Source organism: Alligator sinensis, unplaced genomic scaffold (assembly GCF_000455745.1).
Source record: "Alligator sinensis unplaced genomic scaffold, ASM45574v1 scaffold436_1, whole genome shotgun sequence".
NCBI lineage: Eukaryota > Metazoa > Chordata > Crocodylia > Alligatoridae > Alligator > Alligator sinensis.
This window is the reverse complement of record NW_005842172.1, coordinates 1,796,102-1,813,072: the sequence shown is the minus strand read 5'-3', so window position 1 is coordinate 1,813,072 and position 16,971 is coordinate 1,796,102. Positions and strand designations below refer to the sequence as shown.

The following is a 16,971-nucleotide window of genomic DNA, read 5'->3' as shown; positions in this document are numbered from 1 at the left end:
GGGGGAGAGGGTAGGTGCAGGCTGCCTGCTGCACACTCCGGGCTCCCTATCCTGCTGCCCTCCCCCTGGGCACACTGCACCACCATGTTGAGGTGCCTCCTGCCTACCTGGCAGCAGCAGAGGGCACAATTCCATGCCACTGCCTGCCCTGCTGGCAGGAGAGCAGGGGGCATCTCAGCCTGGTTCCTGCTGCCCTCCTCCTAGGAGCCTCAAGCCTCCAGTGGGCATCTGGCATCCACCCCAACCCCAAGCAGAAATCTAGGCAGTATGTGCCCCCCTCCCTGGGACTGCGTGCAGCAGAAGGGACCCAGCCCCTCCTGCGCACTCAATGAGCTGCCCATGGCTGTCCCGCTCCCACCCCAGCCCCCATGCACTGTCCTGGCTGGGCAGTGCCCCTAGGCCCAGGCTCAGGCCCTGCCCCACTCCCTTTCTCACTGTAGTCCTCAATCTGTACCCTCTCTACCCAGATTTACCTGCAGGCAGCTCAGGGACCTGTATTCCTGGGCACTTGCATGTGTGCACATGCAAACATGCACGTTGTGCCCGTGTCTCACTCCGTATAGCCCCTTGCAGGGGTCCACAGCAACCTGAGTTTGTCAGTCTTCAATTACGGATGGGTAGTCACCCTAGTCTCTTCCCAAGGGTGGGGTCAGGGGCCTCAGGCCCCCATGTATTCAGCTCCTATGGCTGCAAAGAAACAGTGCTAGCCTTTCCATACACAAAGCTGTTTGCTGACTGGGGCCAGTGAACAGTTTGGTTCTCAGTCCCAAATGAGAATCAGCTGATTGGTTCCATCCAGCTAGTGCAGGGAGAGCCCAGTCTTCACTTATACCAGCAAGTAAGGAGTGACTGGGATCTAATCCCTGATGTCAAAACCGTGCATCCCGCCACACGTGTGGCGTGGCAAGGAGATCTAGTGCTTGCTAATTGTTCTCACAGAAAACACAGAAAAGTTTAGAATAACCTAAAGGGAGGTGGGGGTGAGAAGACTTTGTCTTGACCCTTCATTGATGTAGAACTGTCACGTTGCCTACTGTAGCAGGTTGTTATTCCTTTAGCCAGGCCCAGAAGCCAGCCTTTCCCCCTTTGCTAACTCAAACTAAGCAAAGTAACAAAACATCAACACCCTTTTGCACTGCCTATTCCTCCCGCTATATAATCTATTCTGGGCATAGGATATACACCACACTTTGAAACTGCACTGACTTTATGGAAATCAATAGAAAACTGGATGGTGTGACTGGGCTTTGGCACCAAAATATTTGGACTACTCCTCTCACCAGCATATTCCTCTACCACCCCTAGGTACAGAATCTTCTTAATCTCTTGTTTTACTCTTTCTACCAAGCTGAAATTCTTGAGTATCCCTTCTGAATTGCACAGCCCAGCTTCAGGATAATTTGATGTTCAATCAGTGTAGTTCTACCCAGAATAACTGTAAACACCTCTTTAAATTCCTCCAGTAGGCTTTTTACTTCAGCCCACTGAATTGGGGTCAAAGCTTCCCCTAGCATGAGGACAGCCACAGGATCTGGTGTGGGACCTGAAATCCCCAGGCCAGTTCCCAGGAAACACGTGGAGACCATACAGGCTTCTTGGACCCTCCAGTGCTTCTGCAGGTTGACATGATATATCTGCAAAACCCACTGTTTCCCTACTATGAGAACTTCATAATTTGCTTTGCCTATTCTCTGCAGTGGCAAGTGGCCTTGCCACTTAGCCAGCAACTTACTCTTGGAGGAGGGGAGAAATAGTAGTTCTCTATCCCCTGGCTGATAAACCTGGAGCCAGGCATTTTTATTATATTGCTGTTTCTGTACTTGCTGTGCAACCTTGAGATTTGTTCTGTCTTCTTGTTCCCTGGTCCTGCCAGGAGTCCTTTAAGAGATTTAACATCCCCCACGGCTCTTAATTCAAAGGGCAAAAAGCCTGTGTACTGTGGAATCTCTCAAATGGCAAAGAGCTAGTACAGCAATAACTGGTCTCAATTCTGAGCCTCTTCTGAGACAAATTTTCTCAACATCCCCTTCAGTGTCCAATTAAATCTTTTCACTAATCTATCAATTTGGGGATGGTACACCAAAGTCTTTGCAGAATGAACCTTCACCAAAGCCACAAACTTCTTGCAATAACCAGGACATGAAGACCGTGCCATGGTCAGTCAAAACCTCTCCGGAAATACTCACCCAAGAGAAGATCTGTAATAGCTCAGAGGCCACAGTTTGTGCCAAAGCCGAGAGAATCACCACGGCCTCGGGGAAGGAGGTGGCATAGTCTAAGTTCATCCTGGTCTTCGTTGACTCTCTTGAGCTGGGCTCCAGTGGTCCCACTAAGTCTGCTCCAACCTGCTTCAAGCTTATGCCGCCCAATGGAACATGTGCCAGTGGGGCCTTATAAGAGGGGCAGAGGGCAGCCAACTGACATTCAGGGCAGAAGACAAAATAGTCCTTGATTTTCTTGGTATACCCCAGGCCAGAAAAACCTTGCCAGCCCTCTATCCTGGGTCTTTTCTATCTCCAAGTGGCCTGTCCATGGTACACCATGGGCTAGTTTTGAAATCTGGCTGCAGTACTACTTCAGCACTAATAGTTGGGACTGCCATGGTCCCTGTGGCCTTGTCCTTTTGTCACTCTCATCAAGAGCTCCCCCTATAACTCAAAATGAGGATCCTGGGCTGCTAAGCTTGTATCTACTATGATCCCACTGACCCAACCTGATCAGCTGTAAGAGAAGCATATAGCAGGTCCTCTCTTTGATCATGAATTAAACCAAGGCCTCCCCAACTTGATCCAATCCATCATCCTGAGGTATCCTAACCCTCCAAATCTTCTTGAGGGCTTTATAGATTGCATGGAACCCCAAGTGTTTCCTCTGGCTTGAGGTGGCTATCACAGGGTACACCAAAAATGTTGAAATACGCTGTTCTATGGGCAGTCTGCCCAGCTCTTGCCCACCACGTCTTGACGTTAGCTAAAATACAGAGTGCGGGGGGCTATCCTGGTCTTATTATAATGACCTACTGGATTGTGGTCCTAGCCTTATGGGCCAATTGCATGGCTCTGTACTCCCCCTACACCATGCCTCATAGATGGCATCCTTACAAATGTTCTACCACTTGCTGATGCAGCCCCTCTCTGGGATTTCCAATCCCTCGGCCTTGCTCAGCCCCTCTCCAGGCCTCAGACCTCTCAGTCTCTATGATCCTCAGGCCACTCGCTGGGCCTCACTATAATCCTCAGACCCCTCACTAAGCCTCTGGACCTACATGGACCAAATCTCCCTGACCCATGTGGTCCCAGTTTCCCCTGCCAAGTGTTTTTCTGCTGGGGTGTGCTCCCCTAGCCTTCCTCCTCTATGGGGTAACCCACAAGGCAGTAGCAGCCGAGGCTTTCCAGTGCCCCATCCTTATCTTTCTCTGGAGTCATCCATGCGTGGCATTTCATGGAGGCTGCCCCACCAGGCTAACCAGTCCCAGTAGGGTCCAGTTTTAGGTCTTAGCAGCTGGGGGCTCCAAGGACCAGTCTTCAGGCCTACCTGATCTTACCTGTCCCTCTCTAGGCTCCCCCTTAGATGTCCTATGCCCTTCCTGGGCTGCTAACCATCAGGTCCCCTGCCCCTGGCTCCATCTCTCATCCAAGTCTTCCATCTCTGGCTCCCAGCTTATTCTCAGACCCCCATCGGCTGGCCTAGCACCAACCATCATCATCCTGGACTGCATGCCCCTTGACCCCTTCCTTTTGGCTGTGGCCACACAAGGACCCTTGGCCTCTCCTAGGCCCTGGCCCTGCCTCAGGTTAGTTGAGAACTCCAGGCTCTCATGGCTCTGGCAGTCTCTGCTCTAAAGCCAATCAAAACAAGTTGGCCATTGAAACCCAGGATCACCCCACCACTACTGGGCAAGCTAAAGAGCTGGCCACCGCAGCTGTCATGTTAGCTTCCTATCCCCGAGAGTGGTGGTAGATGGGGCGGTTTCTCCCTGGAAAGATGGGGGCAGTGGTGTTCACCAGGGCTCTGTCCCTGGACTGGTGCTGTTCAATTTCTTCATCAGTGATTTGGATGAGGGGATTGAAAGCACTCTAACCAAATTTGCAGACAACACCAGACTATGGGGTTCAGTAAACACACTGGAGGGCACGGAGCAAATCCAGGCAGATTTGGATAGACTGGGGAATGGGGCAGATCAGAATAGGATACAGTTTAACAAGGATAAATGCAAGGTGCTGCACCTGGGGAGAAAGAATCTCCAATCCACCTATAGACTGGGAAATACCGTTCTGAGTAGCACAGCACCGGAAAGAGATCTCGGAGTCTTGGTCGATGCAAAAATGAACATGAGTCATCAATGTGACAAGGTAATTTGTAAGGCTAACCACACACTTTCTTGCATTAATAGGTGCATCATGAGCAGGTCTGTGGAGGTGATACTTCCCCTCTATGCAGCATTGGTCAGGCCACAGCTGAAGTACTACATCGTTTTGGGCACCGCACTTCAAGAGGGATGTGGATAACCTTGAGAGGGTTCAGAGAAGTGCTACTCAAATGGTTGAGGGCGTGCAGGTAAGATCCTATGAAGACAGACTGAGGGACCTGAATCTCTTCAGCCTTCACAAGATAAGGATGAGAGGTGATCTCGTGGCTTTCTACAAACTCATCATGGGGGAGTCAGTAGAGAATAGGGGGTACTCTGTTTACCAGGGCACCCCTTGGGGTTACTAGAAATAATGGCTGCAAACTAAAGGAGAGTAGATTTAGACTGGATATCAGGAAGAAATTCTTTATGGTGAAAGTTGCCAAAATATGGAATGGGCTTCCAAGGGAGGTGGTGCTTTTCCTTACCTTGGAGGTGTTCAAGAAAAGATCAGACAGGCACACAGCTGGGGTTATTTAACACCAGTGCTCTTTCCTGCCTAGAGCAGGGGGTCAGAATCGATGATCTACAAGGTCCCTTCCAACCATAGACATTTAGGAAATCTATTAAATCAGCTGAGGTCCCTTCCAACCCTAGCATCTATGGGTGGCTACAGCACCAGCCCCGTCGGGAAGCTGCGTGCTGGCTGGGGCCGTGCCATCTGGTGGGCACAGGCTGCCCTGGGAAGGACAGATGCAATCAATTGGTGGATGCCCACCCACAGGCTGTCTCCAATCAGTTGGTGGGCTGGATCCAGCTCATAGGCTGTATTTGCGCACCTGTGGTATAACTCCTCCTCCACACCCCCCGCAGAAGTCCCCTACTTTCCAGGTAGCTTCCTTCAAGCTGGTCACCCGGTGGCAATGCACCCACCTCCAGGCTCCTACTAGGAGGAGGATGCAGAACTTCTAGGGTCACCAGTTCCACTATTTCTGCAGCTGACCATGGGTCAGGGTTTAGCCAGTGGGTGAACAAGTCCCTTAACTTCTGAACCATGGCTCAAAGCCACACATTCAGATCCCAAGGCTCCTGCCAAAACTAGTGGCAACAGGCCTCCTCTGAGACACCCAGCCGGTCTAGTATGGCAACTTTAATGGTCTTTATAATTCCAGGCCAGATCTGCTCTCAGGGCCTGGTAAGCAGCCTGCGCCTCCTCAATTAACAGAGAGGCCACCCTCACAGTCCACATGTCTTGTAGCCACTGATAGGCCTCTTCCACCTGCTTAAGTTGAGGAAGGCCTCGGGGTCATCTGCAGGTTCCATCTTGGCACGTACCCCATCTTCTATTCTCTGGGAACCAGGGGCACTTACACACATAGGGAGCCTGCTCCAACATGCTGGAAATCCAGCGCGTCAGAGCAGACTCAATTTATAGAGTACCGGAGTACATAAATCGATGCATTCTGACAGCCTTGTCCATCACATCCATCAGCAGCGCAGTGTGCCTCCACACTGAGAAAATGGCGACAGTGCACTCTGAACTAAAGCAAGTTCGATGCCCTTTAGTTCAAAGTGTACTGCTGCCATTTTCTCAGTGTGGTGGCGTGCTGTGCCACTGATACACATGACACATGAGCGATTTTAATTAGCACAGCTTGCTAATTAAAAGTGCCAGGTGCTGTGTAGGAAACGCATGTAAAAATGCCCCTGAGACTCACCAACGTTGGTGGCGGTCCATCTAGACTCCAAATGCTGCTTCAGGAACTCTTGCTGTCACTACTGCTGTTCCCTCTGAAACTGCTGCAGTTGCTGCTGCTGCTGGAGTTGGAGCTATTGAAACAGCTGCTGTTGTTGCTGTGCTGCCCTTCCAGCCATTTTAGCAGGGCTCTTGGTCTCCATTGCTGGAGTTAAATTTAGAATGTCCATGTTCTCCACCACATGTAGCCGGTTGTTACTTTGTTAGTCAGGCCCAGGAGTCAGCCTTCCCCACTTTCCTACCTCAAACTAAACAACATGACAAAATATCAACAACCCTCCCCCACCACCTCTCCTATCCAGGGCAAGGGCTTTACCACAATGCTTTAGTGTTTCCTTTCTTCTCAGCTCCCCTCCCTCTCTAGCATCAACTCTCTGGGAGCTTTTAATTTTCTCCCGGGCCAGGCAATCTTCCCTGTCAGCTGGCCCAGAGCTCCTAGGCAGACAGGCTATTACCTGTAGCCCCTGCAGCTGGGCTTCAGCACCTGAGCCATGCATCTTCTTACACCTATCATTATCTATACTGATCACCTTAAGTAGTGCTCTAAGAAGGACTTGCCTACCTTGGGGACTGTCCTCAGTTCTATTAGGTTAGTAAGTATCTGTACTTCTCTTGGAAGTGTATGGCCTATGTTGTAGAAGCCTATGTATATGGGCTCCCAGTCCTAGCAGCAAAGCATAAATCACTACAGTTGAAGGCAGAAGAGGAACAAAATAGACTTCTCTGTAGGCATTTATGGGATTTCTTTGACTATTTTCCAGGAAATGTTGGCTTAGCACAGATACCAATTTTAGCCAGTCTTGCAAACAAGGAAAATGCAGTCTGGCACATGGCATCATGACAGTCCATGAAACTATATGATCTATCACAGTAAGACAAATTATTGTGACAGAAGCACTTTGCAAGATTAGGTTGCTTAGTTTCTGGAAATTGTCTTGGCTACAACCATCACAGTGCCTAGGTCTGCACCAATTTGTTCAAAAGCATGTTTCTCCTTGGTCACCTTGAATATGCTGCCATGAACTTGAGCACCTTAGGGAACAAAGGTGAATTATGACACCTTATACTGGTAGATCCTTCCAGTGTGATTTAGTATGAGTAAGTAAGAATCCTGAAGCCTGGAGAAGTTCAAACTTGGACCCCGAGTCCAGAAAAAGTATTATCAAGGCAAAATGTCACGCTCTATTCCCCTTGAGGATTATAAAGTAACTGCTGTAGAACCCTCTTAATACAGGTGGTTCCCACACATATCTATCTATCACCTCCTAGCAATAGCAGCAAAATGACTTTGTTATAGAAATGCCTCATCAGGAAGGTGCATATAGAGGGATGAGGAAGGAGTGGTTGGAGAAAGGACCTAGGTGAAAATAGAAAGAATACCCCATTCTAATGCTAGTATTTTGTACTCATGGATCTGTGGCTATCTACAATGGGCCAGTCATTTCTCACAGTGAGATTTTGTGAGTCCAGGATTTTTTTTACATGGTTCTTATCTTGACGGTCCTGCCAAAATGACTGCTTATGTTCCAAGGTGGACTGGGACACTGAGGTTATGTCCACCTATGGAAAATTACCTTTTCAGATGGCCCCACTGATCTATGGTTGTGGAAAGAAGACTGATTGCATAGCCTTTGTGGAGTCCATGATTGCTGCCTGTTGCATTTTCTTTTGGTGCCAGGGTGAGCAAACAGAATCTTGTCCTCAGGGCTTCAGAGTACAACAGGTATCGTCTATTTTGGTTATGAACAACTCCTTTCATTGAACAGCAGGTCCTCCAGCAGTCCATTTTGAAGCAAGACAGATCCCTGAAAGCATACTGCATGACCGCCATCAAAAGGCAAGAAATATATGCTGCATCTAAGGCTGCCTGCAAGCTGTTTTTTAACTGTTTGATGCACTCTTGTACAAGAAACCTCACTAACATTTGATGGTAATATTTCCCTGCATGAAGTTCACTTCTTAGACTTGGAAATTATATCTGGACAAAATAAATTGGATAGTTGGTGAGGCTAAAGAGCAAGCTTGCAGAAAGTTATGTCTTGCACCCTGAACAAACCCATTTTCTGTTTATGCACAGTTTTACTTTGATGCAATTTCTCATTAGCTGTTTTTATGACCAGAAATAACAGCACCGGATGGGTACAGGAATGATCTGTTCCTTTAGGTAGCACTTGTCCATCTTATGAGCGGGACAGCCTGTTGTTTAACAGACCAATATAACCAAAGTACAATTTCTTCATTTATAAAGCAAAGGCACTCCATTGACAAAAACAACGTGAAGTTTGATTCTCTGACCTGCTGCACAGTGATCTGCAGAACCAGTGTCACTCTCTCCATGTGGTCTTGGCACCATCTGAAATTTTCCAGATCTAGCATGATGGGAGAGTACTATTCTGTCAAGGGAGGATGATTATCATGCAATAAATCTCCTCATATTCATAGACTGAGGCATATCAGATATATCCGCATGCAGGTATGTGGGAACAGGTATGTTGGCAAGTGTTGCTTGACAGCCTAAGCAGCAGCAAATAATTTATCCTGTCCCTTTGGATCTAGACCAGTACAGAGATGAACACCACAGGCAGCATCACATGTATTTATGTACTATGGAGGTATGTCAGAAGAACTGGGGAAGTTGGGGGTTGCAGACTAGCAAACCAATGGAACCAACCCATGGATATTAAACAGGCTGACAGCAATGCCATAAGCATCAGTTTTTCAGCATGAAACTTTAGTACCTGTAGGTCTCGCTGTAGCATTGATAAATATATGCTGTTTACACAAAGGCTTTGCTAAAGTACTGACCAGAGTAGGCCTTACCAAAAAACCTGACCAATACATGAACTCCTCACATAAACAAAACCTGGCAGGCTCACACGTCAAGAGATGGGAGGGTGAGAGGGTGATACAAGGTAGGATAGTCCAGTACCAGGGTAAGGCTAGAACGGGAACACCCAGGTCAGAATGTGAAACAAGCCCATGATAGAGGACAGTTTAAGACATTCAAGATTATGGAATGCAATAAATAATTTGTTCTGATCACTTAGATTTGGAAATCATGGAAACTTTGTAGTGGCCTGGGGAGACTGTGTGGTGCTGGGCTGACTACCTTGTCACAGGTACAAATGCCTTAGCTCCTGGTTTGATGTACCTCTTAGGCTAAAACGTGTTAGGGTCTGTGCTTGTAGATAATAAACCTGGCCAAATCTTTGCCACCAAACTGAGTCTGTGGTCATTCTTTAAGACAAGATTAGTGTTGGGATCTCATGGCTGTGACTTGTAGACCTTGGAGCTCCCAAGTCTTCAATACTGACAACACATCAATAACACCCGGCATGGACAACAGCAAAGACGACACTGATAACTTCAGACAACAGTTCCCAGCCCCAAGAAGATGATCTCCTGAAAGATTTTTTCATGGGAGGGGAGGGAGAGTGGGGGAAGGATCTATTCCTAGAAAAGCTCCTGCCCTTCACTGCATCTGTCAATTTTGCTGACCAACTTGTCAGCACAACTGCAGGTATTGTGTAGTGTTCTCATCGAATACTTTTATATCCTTCGTCTCCCAATAGGCATATCTAGGCAGAGGAGGTGGGTTCTGGAATTCTGGGTCTTATGCGAAGCCCAAAGACTCCTAGGAGTTCAATCTAGGGGATAAATCTGCAGCACTGCTTTCCTGTTCTTGTGGATGTGGGAGGCAAAGGCCTTTGTCTGTTATAGACTCCTGGAATATGAGATTGATATAGTCTATTCTCACTTAAACAGAATGAGTATTTCACTATTTACATTGTGAAATGCTGCTCAAGATCAAGTAATTTAAAAAAATACTTTATTGAAGCAAAAAGTTAAGACTTCATGTATAATGTGACTTAGAATTTTAATATAGTCATTAAGGGCCCAAAAGTCAAGCAAAACTGCAGTTTTTTCTGCTTAATTTTTTGAAGTTAAAATCAGCCATATTAAGTTCTAAATCATCTTACACAAATAGCAAATTATATCTATAATGTAACAGGTTGAGTCTTCAGGTTTGATGTTAAGTGACATGCCAGATTATTAAGAAGATGATAAAACATGCTTCTAAATTTACAACCACTAATCTGCCTTCAAGTTTTTCATAAGTATAACAAGATAGTGAAACATGGTTTTCCTTCATCTCTTGCTTTTAGTGCTACAGTCAAAATTACTGTAAAGCCAAATATCATATGCCAATAAACAAACATTCTTAAATTGATTGTGATTTTTCATTTTGGAAGCAGATATTTATGAGTCCAAGTCTTTCATGCTGCAAAAATTTTATTTCAGAGAATTAGTTAGCTATTAAATGTTACTTTACCTTGTAAGACCCAGTAAACATCACTACTCTTTGCTAATTTTTCCAAAAGGGGTGCAATTGAAGTGATATTGACTTTATATTGTGCAAGAGCTTCATTGCTTCCATTGTGTATCTTGATAGACCACTAGAAAATTAAAAAAAAAAAATAACCAGTATCTGTGATCATAACTTACTACAGTAATTCCACTTTTTTAAGCATCTAGTTTGAGTACATTTCTTAAACTAGCTTACTCCTTTAGACCTAATTTTAAACAGTATTAAACATTTTTCCTTTTCCCAAACTAAGTAAATAACAAAATAAACACGGTCAATCCAAGAACGTAGATGCATATTATAAATTTAATTCAACTTGAAGTATATTTTCCTGGTCAGAAATTATTCTGATTTTGTTTGATTAGAAATTTACTAACCTGAATATAGTTAAGGTAACAATAATATTCACAGGTAGGATTTAAAGCCAAATCCTATGCACCACGGGCACGTCTATACATGCATTTGATCTGGGATCAGTTTACTCAAGAATAAATGCTCCCGGGTGGGCATCTACACACACAGGGAAGCGTAAGCAGATTTGCTTCTTAATGGTAGCAAACTGATCGCACTTCCTGGGACCCTGCAGGAAACAGCTGTCTCCTGGCCAGGGCTGGAACATTACACCTTGCCCCGGGGGGCTGCCTGATGTGAGGGCAGGGACAATGTCCCCCTAACCCAGAAGCAGGGAGCTTCTGGCCTTGGCTTCCTGGATCAAGGGCAGGGGACTTGGAAAGTGCTTCAAAAGAGGGGCAGGTCCCAGCTCCCTGCCTTGATACACGAGTGGGGCAGCTAGCTAGCTAGCAAGTCTATTCTAGCTAGTTGCCCCACCAGAGGATTGCAGCAGGAGGCTGAGACCTATCCCACCCCTGCAGCTCTTTCCAAGCCCCATGCCTTGATCATCCAATCAGGGCACGGGTCTGGGATCTGCACCGGACCAGGGCAGTTCTCAGTCCCTGCCCCATGTGTGGGGCGGAGGCTGGGGAGCCCACCCCAACATCAGGCAGCTGCCACCCCCTGGTGGACGGTTGACAGTGAGCAGATTTGCTTCTGGCCAGGCATCTGCACGAGTGCGACTATGTCACTACTAAGTGAAAGTAAATTTGCTACTTGCATTTGCAGGTAGCAAATTTACTTTCAATTAGCGAGGCTTACTGCGCAGTAAGCATGTGCACATGTAGATGTACACACTTACTGTGTAGTAAGCTACACTACTGCACAGTTAAGTGTCTTGTGTAGATGCATCCCATCTTAGTCAAATCAAAGACAAGATTTTTTCCTTCATTCAGCATAGGGGGAAAAACAGCCCCATCTTAGGTTCAATGGCACACAGGGTGGAGCATGAGGAAAGGGGATGCAGGGAAGGGAGCATGGAGTACAAGAGAAAGCACAGGGGAAAGGGGCATGTGATGCAGTGGGGAGCACAGGTGAAGAAAGGGTGCATGGTTTAGGGAGAGCGCAGGAAAAGGGAATGCACAGAGTAGTGCCAGCACAGAGAAGGGGCACATGAAAAAGTTAGTGGGGAGCTCCCATGGCTCTGACCCTGACTCCAGCCTGGGATGGAAGCTGGAGCCAGAGCCACTGCTACTGGCTGGGTGCTCTGTGCCCCCAACAGAAACAGAGCATAAGTAGCTCCAAACGTAAGCAGTAGGGGGCAGGCAGTATGCCCTCCAGCCACTGCTTTCCCTGTGGCTAAGGGAGGGAAGGGGGGGCATTAAATTTAAAGAGAACCCTCCAATAACTAGACTCTAGACATGGACAATTAAAAAAAATTTATAATTTTCCATGTCTAGAACCTAATAATTGTGGGGGCTGTCTTAAATTCAAAGTGGTCCTGGAGTCAGGTAAATATGATACTTCATACAGGCAAAGCTTTCATTGACTTCAGCGAGTTCACCAGACTGAGCATCTATGGAACATTAAGGGTCAATTCATTTCTTTGTTCACATTTCCTGAAAGTGCTATTTTGCAAACATTCTTCCTGTAGAAACGGCTATGAAAATTTCTCGTGGCATTTCCTGGTATACTGCTAGGAACCAGATAAGGATCCAGGCACCTCTCCAAGTATTTAATAAAATATTACAAAACTTTTTGGTCTTCCTTCCCAGATTTAAAGAAAAATGCTTGGGAGTTTTAAATATTATTGCATCTGTTGACTTTTTGGAAGAAAAGGAATTATAAAAAGGGTAAGTTTTACATTTAGTAGGAATGTAGCAAAAGCTGTTGCTACTATCATTTTTATGGGAGCAAATTACATGGTATAAGTCTACTTCCTGTGAAAGTTCTCTCACAATCACAAGTCTATTCCAGCTGGCAATACAATTTCATAATATCAATGGCATGCAGCTGTCGTGAAAGGTCATGACCTTGGACAGAATAGCATCCAGTAGCTAAACCCAATCCCCTGAACAACAGAACAGCTTATTTAAAAGAAGTTGGAGCTCTCCATTGAAGACATTGCATCTGCCTGCTTTAGGATGCATGCAAGACAGCTGACTGCACTGTATTATTTTTCTCTTGTTCTGACTTGTATTAGCACGCAGGCATGTGGCTAACTTTACTGGAAGAGGTGCAATAAATACTTGGAGAATGACAACATTTATTAACTCTCCAAAGGATTAAGTTATGGTAAATTGTACAGCAGATGTATATGATGTAGAAATCATGTTGAACATAGCATTGCTGTGGCCAGGCAGAATGATGCTCTTCTCTAGGTAGTGATATCTGATACTGGGATAGAGAGGCTTGGAAAGCATAGTTGCTTAATTGATTCTTGACAGCAGAACAAAGTGGGATTGTTCATCTAGGTCAAGAAATGCTCATCCTACAACTTGCTGGTTTGGTCTGCAGCACAGGGGATCTGCAGCAAACAGCTTGGCCCAGCACATTCCCTTCCCTGCCCTATGCCATGAGGCTGATTTCCTCCACTGCCCAAAGATTGAGCTTCCTCTCTCCCTATCTTCTCCTCCCTGACATTTACAGCCATCATTCTTCCCTCCTTCTCCTATACTGGATAAGAGTAGCAGTAGTATGTCCAGGTCACCCACTACACTAAAAGGGTGAGCTCTACTACGCTAGGTCAACAGACCATATATTGGTTTAAATATGTAAGTGTGAATTACAAAGTAGAAAAACTTTTACCTTGATGGTATCATCTGAAATATTTTTGTAATGAATATTCATTTAAGACAAAATATATATTTATAATCTCATTTGGTCAAATTATTGTAAAATTATTGAGCTTTTATTGAATAAAGTACCCAGGCTATTTTCTCATAGAATCTGTGCTCTATTGGCTCAAGGCACAGATGAAACAACACATTTAACAACTGACCAGTAAGAAAATATTAGCATACACTATAAAAGTCTAAGTTATAGTAAATATATGTGTGTGTATTACTTATAATAATATATAAACTTACTTATAAGGCAATGGAAAAATTATGATTATCAATGAATATGCTCTTGCTCTTTTCTAATGAAACACCTTTTTCCTCATCACTTGTCTAGCACATGAGATTTATCCAATTACAACTTCCATCTATTTATATTGGGAAACTACCTATATGCATAGCTTACCGTGGCTGCTCCTGCTACAATTATATGAGGTTTTGCAGCAGAACCCTATGGCACAAGGGAAACAGCAGATTAGATCTCTTAAAATCTTCACAAATCAGACTACTCATTCAATTAATTGCACAAGTTTTTTTTAATATCTATGACTTAAGAATAAACTGTATTAAACTGTATATTGAGAAGCTGAATCATATGCACAGCATCAAGATCTTCACGTCAGAATCTACCCAAGTGCAAAGTAACATATTACCATATGTTCAGAATCACATATCAATTTGCTCTCAAGTTTCCTCTTTTCAGATGTGATCAGCTCCTTCTAGAATGCTGTACATTGATAACTCACACTTATTTCAGCTGTGCAGTGCAAGCTGTCTGCATTTTCTAGACATTAACTGCTATGTGAAACAAAAACTGCTAACATCAATATATGAGTATAATGTACCACTTAGGAGCCCCAGTCACAGACCTGGATCCCATCATGCTAAGTACTATACAAACAGAACAAAAAGAAACAGCCTCCAAAAGCTTCTAAATTTAAATATAACATAGGAGACCACAGATGGATGCAAGCAGATAAATGAGGAAGCTTGAAGGAACAGATATCATCATCACTAGTAGGCAACAATCTTGGCATACCACAGACTCGCTGCCAAGTTTTTCTGCAATCATTATAAAAAGAAGGGGATAATAATGTTTACAGGGAACTTCTTCCAAGAGTGAGGGAAAGCATTACAACAAACACAAAGCTGTTTATTTTAAAATTTAACAAGTGGTCAATGAAAGTAGTATCATGGGCCTTTATAGGATCATTCCATACCATTTCCAAGTTGATAAAGAAACACTATAATGGCAAGCATCCTTTGACAAGAATGCAGCTGAAAACTTTTATCAAGAAATACAATGCTTAAGTTGTAATTAATCATGACAGTTTGTTAAACAGTATGGTTTCAAAACATCTGCCATGCTGAATCACATGATAGGGCAGCATGTACATCCATTACAATACTGCAAATTAATGCATTCCAGACACCTCTAAACAGTCTTCTACCTTTAGTTCAGATCGTTGTTCTTGCCACATCAGTGTAATACTTTCCCTCTTAAAAGTTTATTCCTTTAAATCTTCAATTCCAATATTTTACTTACAGAAATAGAGGCTCTGTGGTCACAGATTTCTGCTTTCTCGAATGATTCATAGATGTTAGGGTCGGAAGGGACCTCAATAGACCATCGAGTCCAACCCCAATGGTAAGTAAAATATGAAATTCCTGTCTATTTAGGAATATGATTCTTTTCACATCAATCACCAGAATTCTCTCCCAGACCCAAGATTTTCCAACCCCCCTCATCTTATTATTCTTCTGCATTAAAAAAAAAGAAGTTATGTTCAACCTATAAGTCTATGAGACAAAGAACCCCACATCCCTAACATTTTTCAGGAGTTCAAGTAAGCCAAGAGTCTCAATTAGCTTTCATTTGAGACCCAAATTTGCAAATTTGTTAACTGCTGTAGTCTGTTCTGGGATTATAACTTATGTACCATACTTTTTCAGAGCTCTTACTGGGCAAATGAATTTCAATTTTTACATGAATACAGTTCTTTCTACATACAGGACTCCCACTATGGGCAGTAAGATTTACATACTTGGAACAGAAGCAGACCATGTCCCTCAATCTCTTGGTATGCATATTAAAAGAACACCCCCTCCCTGCCCCACAAATAAGTAGATAATTAGAATATACCTCAGTCCAAGTTTTGATGCACTGCCTCATGGAACCATTAACTTCTGGATACCATAGAAAATCCTATAAAACAATTTTACAGCATTTATAAGTATCTGAAAAAAGATAACTACTTAAGAGTACTGAAGTAGATGAACTGCAAGCAATTCATCTTATACAGAAAATTACACTGTTTTAAAGACTGCTTCATTTCCTTTCTAGAATGAAAGAAAATTGCAGGGAAAGGTCTGATATCTCAACCATGCAGAAGCAAAAAGGTGAAATCTTACCAGTGGCAAAAAAATAAAATAAATGGTGGTTTTGTCACCGACTTCAGTGGAACCTGGATTTAACCCAGAAACTAATCCTTTATACTAGACAGAAACTAAGCCCCTCAACTTTCCATAAATATCCTGCCTAGAAACAAGTGTTTACATGTTTACAAAATGTCACATACACAATATTGTAATAAAGCAAGGGACTAACTGAAAGACTTGGAGAAGAGAAGGATAAATACTGTGAACAGAAGACAGGAAAAAAATCAAACCACTTGTCATTTGCTGATTTTAGTTTCAATAGATTTTCATTTCAAATTTTTCTCTCCTTGTATCTAGTATTGTTCCTCCTGAATGTAGAATCAGGAAACGACAATAGCAATATGGAGTCAAATATGAGGAAGACTGGTTTTGACTTTAAAGCACAGAAGTTAAATCTCAGATCTTCAAGTTTCAAAACTCCAACTCTTCCACTGGCCCTCCTATACATGTATGGTTTTGTTTTAAGTGACGTATTTGGCTTTCTCTGGTATGGAAAGCCATGTACAAATTACTTCTTGAGTAGCAGAGGAAGTTGATTTGTATGCACCAAATTTTTTTATCTCAAGTAATCCAGCCCTAGATGTATATTGGCACACCTATGGCAAAAGTATAAAATACTTCTCAGGAAAGGATCAGCATAATATGAGATTTGGCTAAACAGTAACATCACCACTTTTGAGCCCAATCACACCAGCATAATGGGAATGTTCAAAACAACTACCCTGCTAAGGACCATCCTCAATTCAAAGTTGTCAAACAGATCTTTAAAAAAAATTAGAGGTATAAAAGGTACTGAAACTCCCATCAACTTTTGTTGGATTTGTACGTGCTCGTCCCCTCTGAGGGGGAAAAAAATTCAAGCGTAAAATGATACGTGCAACAGAGAAATATA

The 16,971-nt window shown here is 44.0% G+C and overlaps 1 protein-coding gene across 3 annotated transcripts in view; it reads right to left on the bottom strand.

Annotated features, from left to right (window-relative positions):
* CASD1 (CAS1 domain containing 1) overlaps positions 1-16,971 on the bottom strand; it is a 67,340-nt gene that overhangs the window by 27,293 nt on the left and 23,076 nt on the right. For all 3 annotated transcript variants that reach the window (XM_006025896.3, XM_025206784.1, XM_025206785.1), the window contains exons 5-7: positions 15,784-15,846; positions 14,047-14,091; positions 10,438-10,561 (exon numbers count right to left, since the gene is read on the bottom strand). In XM_006025896.3, coding sequence (XP_006025958.1) covers positions 10,438-10,561; positions 14,047-14,091; positions 15,784-15,846 — 232 coding nt within the window. The remainder of the gene's footprint in view (positions 1-10,437; positions 10,562-14,046; positions 14,092-15,783; positions 15,847-16,971) is intronic.